General features: G+C 32.3%; 1 protein-coding gene across 1 annotated transcript; it reads right to left on the bottom strand.

The window, feature by feature from the left end:
* Window positions 1-6177: 6177 nt before the first annotated feature.
* Window positions 6178-11951, bottom strand: LOC134715792 (E3 ubiquitin-protein ligase TRIM71-like). The gene is made up of 3 exons (XM_063578239.1): window positions 11893-11951; window positions 9829-9928; window positions 6178-8886 (listed from the first exon to the last, which is right to left on the bottom strand). The coding sequence occupies exon 3, from the start codon at window positions 8878-8880 to the stop codon at window positions 7216-7218; it is 1665 nt and encodes a 554-aa protein (XP_063434309.1). The 5' UTR covers window positions 8881-8886; window positions 9829-9928; window positions 11893-11951; the 3' UTR covers window positions 6178-7215.
* Between the last annotated feature and the right edge of the window lie 2307 nt (window positions 11952-14258).

Genomic DNA, 14258 nt, shown 5'->3' with positions numbered 1-14258 from the left:
CTGTTAGTAGCCATGGTGTCCTTCAAGTAAAATTATAAAAATTAAGCAAAGTTATGGAATATTATGTCAATATCAATACATGAATTTAACCTGCTCTTAAGCTAAATTGTAATATCGTTATAAAAGATGCCGGGTTTTATAAACTGAAAAATTATCTATATTATATAAAATATTTCCGTACTCCATGTGTTTACTTTAATGTGTTTATTATTTTATTTGAAGGTATATCCAAGGTTATGAATGTGTTTCTGATACTGTTTTAACATCTAACCCTTTTTTATTAATCATGTATTCACATTGTGTCATAGAGCAAATGTATCCGTTCGATGTATGTTCACTTGTTATTGTTATTTTGTCTTTCAGTTGAGTTAAGCTATTTCACTTAATATCCGATCATTATCAGTGTCGTTATTTGTTATATCATATAATATGTCTTCCTGTGTTGTTATGTTAAACTTATCGTGAAGGTTGGTGCCTATTTGAACATTTTACCCTACTCCATTTGCCTGCACGAGTCAGAAGCTTGATGTTCAGGAGTTATCGGTTTTTTTTTATGTGGTTCATAAGTTTATCTCGTTTCTTTTTTTATGGGTTGACACTAGTAATTTTTGAGACCCTTAATAGCTTGCTGTGTGTGTGAGGTAAGGCTCCGTCTTGAAGGCCGTACTTTGACCTATAATGGTTTATTTTCACAAATTGTGGCTTGGGTGCAGAGTTGTCTCATAGACACTCATACCACATCTTCTTATATCTGTTAAAATAGTTTATTGTTGTATTGTTAAAAAATATCTATATATATTAATTTGGATTTATTATTTGAGAATAATATTAATACACAGCAATGTTAAAATGTAGTTTTAAATAGTATACCTGATGCTTTGAATGATGTGATCACACACCAACAGTTATGGTACACACATAACTTGCACAATGTTGGTACCCAGTAGGAAGCACTTATCATACATCGAAGTAAACTTTCTTTCAATGTTTCTATAATGTGTCAAATATTTTCCCAATAATAAACCATTGTGTGTATACACGACATAAAAGAATAGAACTAAACAAAGCAATAATTGTCCCTTTAAAACTATATGTTTATCTTACCGTAAATGAATGGACAATGATATTTTCTTAATAAAGTTAGCCATTTTAACTGTTTAAGAAACAAATCAATGATATCAGTATTCCAATTTCATACGTCAGACTCGCGTTTCGTTTATAAAGGACTCATTGGTATAAAAGGGACTTTTTTGTGGTAGTTGAAAAATTAGAAACAAAGAGAAATGATCAGACAGGCAACAGCTTTTATATTTTTTTTCATGTGTTATCCCCTTTTGCGTAACTCGACGAGTGCAACATGTGGAGGAGGATTTTCTTTCTCTTTTGTAGCAGCATATTCCTGTTACTAACATTCTTATATTGTGTACGGGAAATACGCATTAGATGGAATTACATAACATATGTGACCGTAATATGCTGGAGCAGTGTGTATGCTTACTACTTACAAATTGGAACTAACAGTCCATATTTTTTAAGTATCGCGGGAAAACCAAGATATGAAGCATACTTTCTTATTTCGTTCTTATCCTTAATCGCAATTTCATTTGAATATATGAACTGAATTTTAATGTGCGTATTGTTATGCGTTTACTTTTCTACATCGGTTAGAGGTATAGGGGGAGGGTTGAGATCTCACAAACATGTTTAACCCCGCCGCATTTTTGCGCCTGTCCCAAGTCAGGAGCATCTGGCCTTTGTTAGTCTTGTATTATTTTTATTTTAGTTTCTTGTGTACAATTTGGATATAAGTATGGCGTTCATTATCACTGAACTAGTATATATTTGTTTAGGGGCCAGCTGAAGGACGCCTCCGTGTGCGGGAATTTCTCGCTACATTGAAGACCTGTTGGTGACCTTCTGTTGTTGTTTTTTTATTTGGTCGGGTTGTTGTCTCTTTGACACATTCCCCATTTCAATTCTCAATTTTATTGTTTCAGCGTTACATTAAAAAGTGATTTCACTTCCAAATACGTAATTTAAACAGGGTTGATTTTAAGTATGTTGCGTCTATTTGTTTCCGACATTGAAATAAACTGTATTCTTCTCTAATGAGTTTTGCAGCAGAATCAATGAAAGTATTTGAAATTCCATGTGCAGTAGAACCAATAAACTATTCGGTAAAATAAAGCGGTGTCATTTTTTCGATATCAAAATATAACTATGGCAATTGTTATTTTTTTCCAAAATGATTTATTTTATTTCTTAGTATCTTTTCATGTTTCCTAAATTTTGATATTAAATCCAAAAGTAAAATGGATTATTTGGAATACATCAGTTGTTTAGTAGTATATATGCCGGCGTTCTAAAGTCGGAAGTCGATTGAGAGAAAACAAATCCAGGTTAAAAAATAATATAGTGGGAAACACATCAGCTTTAGGAAGAAAACGAAGAACGACAGGAACAATGAAGGGCATCAACAAAAAAAAACCGCTAACATTAATAGAAACGAACTATTTGATATAAACAACGGCCATATTCCTGATTTGGTGAAGAACATTTCAAGGAAAAATGGAGGGTTGAACCTTGTTTACTCGTGTTTCTCTGCCTTATATGTTCTGCCATTTATTTTTATTGTAGTCACGGCTTGATATAGTGTCATTTTCATGTTACATTTATCATTGCCATTAAAGCGGGAGGTTTGGTAAGCCACCAAACCAGGTTCAACCCACCATTTGTTTTTGTAAAAATGTCCTGTACCAAGTAAGGAAAATAGACATTGTTACACTAAACATCGTTTCTGTGTGTGTTACATTTCAATGTTGTGTTTCTGTTTTATGACAATGTTAACAAAAAAGTATCACGATAATGACCACACTACGTGACAGAACTACAGCACAACCACAACCAATAAAATGCATCAAAGAGAAATGCGAAAACATGTTATATTGTAGTCGACACAACATGCAAACTGTAGAACAACAACGAACATATTCATCAACGACAAAACAAAAGGATATAAAACACAGTGACACGCTTACGTAACTAACATAAATCCCAAACTGTTTACAATTATTTTCACAATACCCGTCAGAAGAAAATTTCATGACAATGATGTAATGGAAAGGCAATTTTATAATTATTTGGAAAAAAAATAAAGTTATTCACCATAATGTTCAAGAATAAGTAACAGGCTTTTTCAGTGCTATGGAACCAACAAAAATGTTGTTTGTTTTTGGGGTTTTTTTTTATTAATATTTTTGTTGATTTATATGTTTCGTAGTGTTTAGTGTGACTTCCATTTTCACTGAACTAATACACGTTTTTGCTGAAGCCCGCTTCTGGGGAAGGATTTTCTCGCTGTGTCGCTTATCTCTTCATATAATTCCATAAGTAAACGTTCCGAAATTCAGCTGTAAAAAAACCCAATAAAAACAACAACATAGCAATTTGCCTAAACTATTAACAGGTATAAAATATGTGTCATTTATATTTCAACATTTTCTTTAAGTTTTAACAATAATTCTTTTTTTTTAAATCAGCAGTCAAATATTTTACAGCTGCAATTTTTGTTTAAAACGAACAATTTCGGAACATATTATTAAAGAACCGTGAAGTTGGATTATTGATGCCATTTGTGTAATCTAAACTTTGTTTGTGGTATCCTCCCCCGGAATCTACTTGTAAAAAGGAGTAAGTGTCTGTAGTTGCTATCAATAAGTTTCCATATTTGTCGGACGTTATTCCAGCTATGTTTGAAAAGTAGTTTGAACTATACATAAAACACAATCCTCCAGTCTTTGAAAAGCAATTTATTTATTTCTATATTTTCACTGGACAGCATAATCAATCAGAGTGATCGAAATGTAAGTAATACGCCGATCCAGAGCTTACCCCAAGTTCAGTCATAACGTCTAAATGCATGTTGCATAATTAAACTATTCCAAAGCCCCCAAATGCAATCTGGTCCTTTGTTACTGCAATACCGCGTATTTCAGAAGAAAAATTCCCCTTAATTGACACTTTTTTGTCTAGTGCCAAGTTCTAACGATGGTTTCATCTGTGTATCTAGTATTATAGCTATGTTCTTTGGTATACTTTTCAGATATTGCATTTTAGTTATCTTTCCATCTTTGTCAATAACTGCTAGGGCAATTTAAAAAAAAACACCATACAAGAAGTTTGTTTTTGGTGTAATAACTGCGCTAGTTATATTTGAATCAAGTAGGTTAAACTCTTCAGTGAGTTTAAACGTTGATGGTCTTCTAGGTACAAATGGGGCGTGCATTTGGGTAGAAATATTATGTACAATGGTGCACGGTTTTCTAATTTCCTTGATCAAACCAAATTGTGTGTATGGTAGAAAATCAATAGTCGGTGAACATGTTATATCAACGGACTCCGCTACTGATAGCATATGTTGCAATCTTTCTTGTAATTATTTTATTTTAGTTTTAAACGAATGGATCATCAAAAACTTCAGGTCTCCAAATTTAGTTTCAAGCAGTCAATCACTTCATTCATCCCGTTGATCTCGTCTTGAGTTAAAGTTATCTCAGATATTTTTTTTAATTTTATTTCTTCAATTTCAGTTATTATCTTTTCTTCCATTTTTTCGCGGCCCCAAGTATGTTGAGATTATCGCGGGAAACATAACGTTCCAACTATTGTACATGTCTATTGTCGACGTCGTATTGTCAATGACGTCGCCTTGGACGGAAGTCATACTTGTTTATTAAATGTAATGGCCGAACAGTTGTTGTAATATCTTTGCTTGAATTATCATCTATAAAAGTATTGAAATGACCCCCCCCCCCCCCCCCCGAATGCGGTAACAGAAACCTTACTATTATGTTGAAATTAGCCATAACTATCATATGCTTTCTTTATGTATCAAATATTGAGAAATATGTGGACGTAATACGATAGAGCAATGTGCATGTTTACTGCTGATTAATGGGAGGAAAGAAAGTTAACTCATCACTATAGATTCTAGTTTGAAGTCGTCCACCTGTGTCAATATCGAGGAAAAGATTCATATATGAATCAGACTTTCTGCTATGGGTCGTATCCTTAATCGCAATTCTATCTGACCTTAAAATATTTGAAATGTCATAAGCAGTAGATCCAGTCATATATTTGGTAAACTTAAGGAATAACAGTACTGTAGTTGAAGAGTTGCCACCGTCAATTGTAGATTTGACGGTCGCAAATGCAGTTTTACTGGCGACGCGTAGCGGAGACAGTAAAACGGAGATTTGCGACCGTCAAATCAAAATTGACGGTGGCTACTCTTCAACTACAGTACTGTTATTCCGATTCTAATGCATTACAAAAAGAAAAAATACGATAAAACTTGAAAAAATGTCTAAATATGTCAAATAAAAAAAAATCCGCGAAATATCATGAATGATTTTGGCACAAAGACGTCATGGCTAAACGTGACGTCATACAAATGAAAACTTACAAACTAGACGTTATTACGTTACCTGTACGCTTCAAATTCGGATAAAATTACCTTAAAACGGCGAATTCGAGGTAGGTGTTGTTTTAATTTCGATTATATAGTAGTAATCGAACATTTGTTGATTAATGAATTCAAAATGGCTGGTCCCTCCTTAGTTACGCCTGGTCAACTGTGGATTTGACGGCAACTTTTAGCCAATGAAAAAAGTTGTTTCATCCAAATTGCATTAGAATATACTATAGCTTTGTGTAATGCGTTGTCATTTGTTTTGATATCAACATAACTTCGATCTTTTTTTTCTTGACATATTAACCTTTGTATTTTTACTCTATTTTATTTATTTACAACTTTTTATCGTTACATGAAGGAGGAATCGAACATTTTAATGCAAACTATAAAACAGGGCTTGTTTTTCTTGTGCATTTTATTTGTGTTTTTTTTTTGTGGGGGGGGTGAAAGAGGGGCATTTGTTGCTCTTTGTTGGGCGCATTGAAAGTATATGTTCTCTTCCCAACGTTTTTGCAGCAAAGTCAATGGAAATATTTTAATTTTCATGATCAGAAGAATCATTCATAGTCTATGTTAATTATCAGACGGTTATTATATTACGTTGTTTCGATATCCATATAACTTTAAAAAAACATTGTTTTACAAAATACCCTTTGTTTATTTTGTTGACATGAATTGATGAGCTTTTTTTCACCTTTGCGGGACGTCATAACATCTATTTTCAAAAATCTTAGATGTCACGGTCATTTAAAATTCTTAAACATGTTAAAGAAACTAGATTGCGTAATAACGCCACATGTTAATGTCGTTCACTAAACGATGTTGAATCAACACTTAATGATAAACAGGCTGTACTCCTTGTTAAAAACAATTACGTAATTGATAACCATAGTAATTTCCACTCTGTTTATATTATCTTCTTTTGTTTAGTGTACTAAAAACCTAAGTCGGAGAAATTTCAATATGTTATCATTATCCTCGACTGGTTTTTACATTTTCATTAAACTTCCACTAATATGTATTCCCTTTGAAATTATGCAATTGCTTCGTTGCTTTAAATCAGTTGTTAACTTCTTGATAACAATATACTCTTGTGGATTCAAGTAAAATAAGAGAGTGTAACATTTCTATCTTCCACTCGATCTCGGAAGTTAATTGTGTCTGCTCTTTGGTCGGTTGTTGTCTCTTTGACATTTTCCCTATTTCCACTCTCAACTGTACATGTCAACCACAAGCACTAAATGATCTTCAACTGGACTTTTTCCATTAGTATGTTTGTCTCAAATAAATACTAAATGGGTTTCCTACTTTGATTAATATGTTGGGTACAATAATTGTCAATAAATGTATAAGAATTTTGGCTAGCAAATACTGTTGCATCGTGCATCATTGAAGTGATATTTTTGTCAAAAAGCGCATCTGTTGTTGTAAAAATTGTACCATTAATAGTATTGGTATACAAATGCGAGGATGTTGATTGAATGTCAATGAGACAACTATTCTTTTGGAGACCAAATATAGATGTTTCAAATTCGAAGATATCTGATTTGCATTTTTGCACTCAGATGTAAATACTTTTGATTAAGATATGTTGCTGTTATTTAATTAGATATCAGCAAATAAATTTACAATATTCATTATGTGCTGTGTAAAAGTGACAAGCCTTTTTCGCATTGGTATTCAAATACTTCAGCTGTGTAGCTGCAACATATTTTATAGTCATATAATTGTTTCAAAATCTGTCAGTTAAATTCTTTTTGAGATATTTGTGGATTCAAGCAACACTCAAAAATTGTTACACTGCCATCGCTGCTTAAAACAAACAGTTTTGTAAAAGTTTTGTTAAAGAAAAGGGTAGTTGGGTTCTTGATGCCATCTTTGCCTTCCAAAATTTGTCTGTGTTTTTTTCCTTCGGAACTTACTTCTATGATTGAATTAGTTTTACCCTCTGTAATCATCAAATTTCCGGTTTTGTCAGACGCTATCCCTCCAATATCTGGATAGTCGTTTAAAATATATTTAAATGACAATTTTCCAGTCTTTAGAAAACGATATATTTCTCCTGTGTCTTTAATTATACAATATAATCTATCAGATTTATCAAAATTTAAATAATATACCATTCCTGCACCTACAGTTAGATCTATTAAAACGTCTAAATTCATGTTGCACAAGTAAACTTTTCCAAATGAACCTAGAGCAATTCGGTCTTTTCTTACAGCAATACCCCATATTTCAGAAGGAAACTTCTCCTCAACAGACACTTTTTTCTCCAGTTCCAAGTTCTTTATTTTGACATACTGTATCGATTTCTCTCGTGCAAAACTAACCATGGCTTTACCTGTGTCTGGTATTATAGCTATATTCCATGGTTTACTTGTAAGTTTTTGCATTTGTGTAATCATTCCATCTTCATTAACGACACCTAATGCAGGTATATCAAAAAAGCATACAAGTAGCATGTCTTGCGAAATTATAACAGCACTAGATATCATTGAATCAATCAGATTAAACTCCTTTGTGAAAATAAACGAAGGTGGCTTTTTTGGTATAATCGGGGCTTGTATTTGGTTAGAAATATGATGAACAATGGTGCATGGTATTGTATTTTCCTGAATCAAGCCCATTTTTTCGGATGGTAGAATATTCATTGTCGGTGAAAATAGGATATCAACTGATTTGGTTGAGGACAATATATGTTGAAGTTTATCCTGCAACTCGCTAATCTTCGGTTTTAACGAATGGACCATTACGAATTTCTGGTTTTTGGAACCAACTTGCCCTGTTATTTTTAAGTTCTGTTTAAGGTAGTCAATTTTGTTTTTCATTTCTTTTATCTCTTCTGTGGTTGAATTTATCCCAGATAAATGTTTTCCTTTAATATCTTTGATTTCAGTTAATATGTCTTGCTCCATTTCATCAATTCTTTTGAGCATGCGATTTTTCAAATTTGCGACTTTTGAAGCTGCGAATGAAGCGTCGTCCTCTATTTTAGTTAATGCTGATTTCCTTTCTTGTTCTAAATTCTCGATTGTATTTTCTATTCCATTAAGTTCAGATTTCGTTGCAATTAACATTGTGGAATCATCTATATTTCTAGAAGCATCTTCAAGCTTGATGACTGAAAAGCAGTTTCTGTGTTTTTCCGGCATGCAGGACCGACAAATCAACATGTCATCTTGCGTGCAAAACAAGTCCAGAATCTTTTCCGTGTGTATTTCACAATATTGATTTGAAGTAAATACAGATGTAGGTAAACTATCAACGTTAACTAAATGGTGCAGAGTACGTGATTGGTGAACTTTTACACAATGTTCACAAATTAACTGTTCACATTCTAGGCACTCTATTATTGCTTTTGAAGTCTTTTTGTTTCGACAAGAGTCACAATAAAAAGATGTAGCCATTTGGACCTGTAATTAACAAAAGAAACTATTTTATCATGGTTAAATTTCTTCAAAATTAACCGTTAAAACAATGTAACTACATCTTTAAATGAATATGCAGCGGTAATAAAATTATATAAAAGTGATAATAAATAAAGGCAACAATAGTAAATCGCTGTTCAAAAGTCATAATTCGATTGAGAGAAGAAAAAAATTTGGGTAACAAAAAAGCCGAGTCTAAACACATCAACTGTTAAAAGAAAACAATGAAAAACAGACACATTAAAGTGCAAAAAAAAACGAGAATGCAGCATACATATAAACGAACAATTAGATAACAACTGCCATATTCCTTACTTGGTAGAGAACATTTCAAGAAAAAATGGTGGGTTGAACCTGTTTTTCTGGCTAGCCAAATCTCGCACTTTATGGCAATGTTGAGTATACCGCTAAAATGGCATAAAAAGGCAAAGTTACATGACAGAAATACAGTACAAATAAATGCATGAACACTCAGGACAGAGAAATAAATAAATAAATAATATAATAGTACATTTCGACAATTTAACAACAGAATAACAACGAATATCTAAAATATACTTTAATGATGATATCAATTATTTAATGTTTAATGACACTGTAATGAAATTGCAAATGATTTGGACAAACGATTCTTTAGAAATAATCATTCGGAAACCAATATTGTGAAAGACAGACGAACGAAAAACGGTTGACCGGGCATATAAATCACTTAAATCCCTTTTAATGATGGATTATACAAGACTTAGGAAATGAAACAATGGTTTCGTCGATTATAATGATAGTTTTATTAGTTTATTGTTTTACTTTCTGTTTTGTATATCAAGTCAGTATAGTAGTCATAAACGTAAGATTTCTAGTCAAACTGTATATATCAAGAAATTTAAGGGTTTGAATAAGTTGTAACATTAAAACAAAGAAATGACTTACCTGAATGAAAGTGTTTTTCGAAGTCACTACGTTTATTGGCAGTGTTAATTGTGTGTTTCCACTGAGTGCAAGAAAGCACTACATACAAACTTCTCAAGATCTAGGTCAAACATAAATTGATGATTAAGTTTCACATGATTCAGCTATTATAACTTCTGCTATACGTGTGTTTTTTTTATTATATTTACTCTTGATATCGTAATAAACATAAATGCTATACACTGCATATCATCCTTACTCATGAAAGGTGATACAATGATTTTGACATAAAATATTTTACATTATTAAGATAAGATATATTTGAATTATGCTTATATGATTTGCATATTAGGGAATACGTTGATATGATTGGTCGAGAGGAATTCCGGTAGCTGATCTTGACGTTGGTTATTTTGCGATAGACGACGTTAACCGAACTTTGTTTAAATAACCAATGTTATCAAGATGGCGACGATACTAACACCAACGTAAACAAATTGTATTTTTCACTGCACATTAATCGAAAAATCAAATAATTAATAAAAACATTCGTTTGAATGATAATAAGAGTTTTTACAGTTTACTTTTTATCAGATAGAAAATTCCATTCAGTACACATGTTTGCGTTAACCAACAAATATTATATGCGCCAGGTATATTCAATGAAATAAATATACAATTCACGTGTGATAGCAAGGGTGGAAAAATATATTTCCTATCTCCAATTCTAAAGAATTATAAGGATAAAGAGAATTTTCAAAGGAATTTATTGGTGCATAGACTAAGTCACTCACAAACATATCATAAAAGTCATTCTGACTTTTATTTGTTTGAGAGTGAATTGGTCGAGTTAATACACCAATAAATTACTTTTAAAAATGCGTTTAATTCTTATTATTCTTTAAAATTGGAGATAGGGAATATATTTTTCCAATAAGTTCAAGAGAAAGGGTTAGTGCTATAGAACCAGGTTTAATCCACCATTTTCTACATTTGAAAATGCCTGTACCAAGTCAGGAATAAGACAGTTCTTGTCTATTCGTTTTTGATGCGTTTTGTTATTTGATTTTGCCATGTGATTATGGACTTTCCGTATTGATTTTCCTCTGAGTTCAGTATTTTTGTGATTTTACTTTTTCCTTGAGAAAGGCGTTTAATTCTATATAATATGATGAGTCAAAAATACAATTTTTTATCGTTCGCCTTTGCTGTTGGGCCGGATTGACATGATTTTTTACTTTTGATTGTCCTTTTTTGTTTCGAACGTTTTTTTTTTCTCTTGGTGAGTCTGAATGTGGACCAGTTTAACTGATACTGATGAATATTACATGTGAACTATTGTCTTTTTCATTTTTAGCCATGGCGTTGCCAGTCTTTTTTCGATTCATGAGTTTGACTGTCCCTCTGGTATCTTTCGTCCCTCTTTTATAGGAATAATGATACGTATCGAAAACATTGAATACAGAATGTGTTGGAGAAAAAATGTTAAATGAAAGTTATTGAACAGGGTGATCAAATACAATACGACATTGAACTTATCCAGGAAAGAACTGCATTCAATCAGAATTCTTGTCTTTATCCCAAATAAATGGTTCTATTTAAAGTGCCGCTACATCCTTTTTTATTTATTCAAGTTGACAAAATAATTTAATGTAGCAGTTATTTCGGTATTTGTTATGTTTAAGTTTCGTACTCGGCAATACTTAAACTGGGTACACAAGACCTCGTATACTTCTGTTAGAACCCGACTACACAGATTTACTTAGGAATGATTTTTTTATAATTCTTTTACATTCGAGTATGTTGTCTCAAGCAAACATACCATAACCACATCACAGCTGAATGTCATCTTCTGCACATTCAAAGGTCCATAATATATATTGGTTATCTAAACTACACAAAAAAACAGCAATTTATCGTTTCATTTCGGCATCTGTAAGTGTTATTCGACTTTCAGTGCTTTTAACTAGTTATTTAACGACTATCAAAGAACGTTTGTTTGTTACCCCAATTTTTGTTTTTTTGTCCATAGATTTACGAGTTTTGAACAGCGGTATATATTGGCTAAAGTCTTTTCGTTCTTACCAAGAAGTTCTTGTATTGAGTCAGCCATCATAAAAATAAATGAACAAGTCGGCTTGAAGAGAGGCGTGACAGTTGGTTCCCATGGGAATGCCGATTGTTCGTTGAAAAACACGTCTTCTTTGTCAATCAATAATTCTAATGCAATTTGGATGTAACAAATTTTTTCATTGGCTAAAAGTTGCCGTCAAATCCACAGTTGACCAGGCGTAACTAAGGAGGGACCCGCCATTTTGAATTGATGAATCAACAAATGTTCGATTACAACTATATAATCGAAAATAAAGCAACACCTACCTCGAATTCGCCGTTTTAATGTAATGTTATCCGAATTTGAAGCGTACAGGTAACGTAATAACCTCCAGTTTGTAAGTTTTCATTTGTATGACGTCACGTGTAGCCAGGACGTCTTTGTGCCAAAATCATTCATGAAGTTTCGCGGATTTTTTTTTATTTGACAAATTAAGACATTTTTCAAGTTTTTATCGTATTTTTCTTTTTGTAATGCATTAGAATCGGAATAACAGTACTGTAGTTGAAGAGTTGCCACCGTCAATTTTGATTTGATGGTCGCAAATCTCCGTTTTACTGTCTCCGCTACGCGTCGCCAGTAAAACTGCATTTGCGACCGTCAAATCTACAATTGACGGTGGCAACTCTTCAACTACAGTACTGTTATTCCTTAAATCAAGCATCAAGATGCTTTTGCTTGAATCAGGGAGATTCTTTTACAAAATAAGATGTATTCCTCCTTAATACAAGACACTTGTATCTACGTTGGTTATTCTTATTTATGAAACAGAGCTATAACAACTATTTCAATAATTTTTTTTAGTTTCGAATGGGGAATACTAATGTAAAGTGTAGAAAAGTCAAATATTTTAATAATATTGCAAGATGAAAGAGTCTTAGAATGTGCGTACTTTGAAAGATCTCTGAATTTTTTTAGTACCCACATCTGATTCACGTCACCTCTTGAATAGACAGTTTCACAATAACTTTCAAGCTGCATTTAATTGATTATCCAACAACACTTGCCGTTATCTTGACGATATTTTTCGTTAAATAAATCAAGATTGTTTATAATAAACTGCCGAAATTACCCATAGGAATTTACTGTTAACAAATCAAATATGAATAGTAATAATAGTCCTCTCCTGGATTTTGATACTTTAGTTTTACACCAGAAACTCTACACTAACATTTACAACAAGGAAATTCACATGATATATTTTGTTTACAGTTTAATTTAGAAAAAGCACCGACATAGCTATAGATAATGTAATAAATTACTAGTATCTAATTTTCATAGTTATTAATAAATGTTTTGATAAGTCTACAAATATAATCTGGAATTCTATCCTAATTCTGTCTTATTTTGGGGAAATATTTTTATAAATTCAAATGTGATATCACCAAGTGCGTTGGTGACTTTGGCTAACTCGGCTGATGTGCTGGTTTAAGTTATTTCATGTAATGTATCTGGTTTTTTATTCTGTAGTTATTCAGCACTTCGGTTTTATCATGTGTATCTGTTATATAACCATTTTTTAAATTTACTGTTTGCTAATTTATAAAAGTAGGAATTATGCCAAATTGAAAGGATGTTCTTATCCTAGGAAGAAAACCTTAGCTGCATTGGTTAAAACTTTTTTGGAACTTTTGGTCCACAGTGCTCTTCAGCTTTGTACTTATTTTGGCTTTCGAACTTTTTTCATCTGAGCGTCATTAGTTAGTCTTGTATTGACCAAACGCACGTCTGGCGTATTTAATCTTAAACTGATACATTTTGTTAGCTATTATTCATGTGTTTCTCTGTCCTATATATGTTCTCCCTTTTATTTGTATCGTAATCCTGTCATGTAATGTTGCCAATAAAATGTTATATTTAACGTTACCATTAAAGTGGCATCAAGTTTTTTTTTCTTAAAATGTCCTGTACCAAGTCAGGAAAATGGACATTGTTATATTATAGTTCGTTTCTGTGTGTGTTACCTTTTAATGCTGTGTTTCTGTTGTGTCGTAGTTTTCCGCCTATATTTGATGCGTTTCCCTCAGTTTTAGTTTGTAACCTGTTTTTTTTCTCAATTATTTGTGAAGTTCCAACAGCGGTATTCTACTGTAGCTTTTGTTTCATTTACTTTTGTTAATTTTCCTGTTTTTTTACGGTGATGTTCCTATGGTGCCATTTTACGGTGCTTATATATCAAAACTTGTTCGTTATTCCCATGTCTGTTGTGACGATTTGGTTTCAATGAACGAATTTTCTTTGTATTACTGGTGAATTATAAAGTCGGGGATTTCGTTACAACAAATTACTTAGATAAAGGCAGTATACTGCTGTTCAAAAGTTATAAATTGATTAAACG

This window comes from Mytilus trossulus, chromosome 4 (genome assembly GCF_036588685.1).
Source record: "Mytilus trossulus isolate FHL-02 chromosome 4, PNRI_Mtr1.1.1.hap1, whole genome shotgun sequence".
Taxonomy (NCBI): domain Eukaryota; kingdom Metazoa; phylum Mollusca; class Bivalvia; order Mytilida; family Mytilidae; genus Mytilus; species Mytilus trossulus.
Note: the sequence above shows the minus strand (reverse complement) of the source record. Positions and strands in the feature narration are given on the sequence as shown.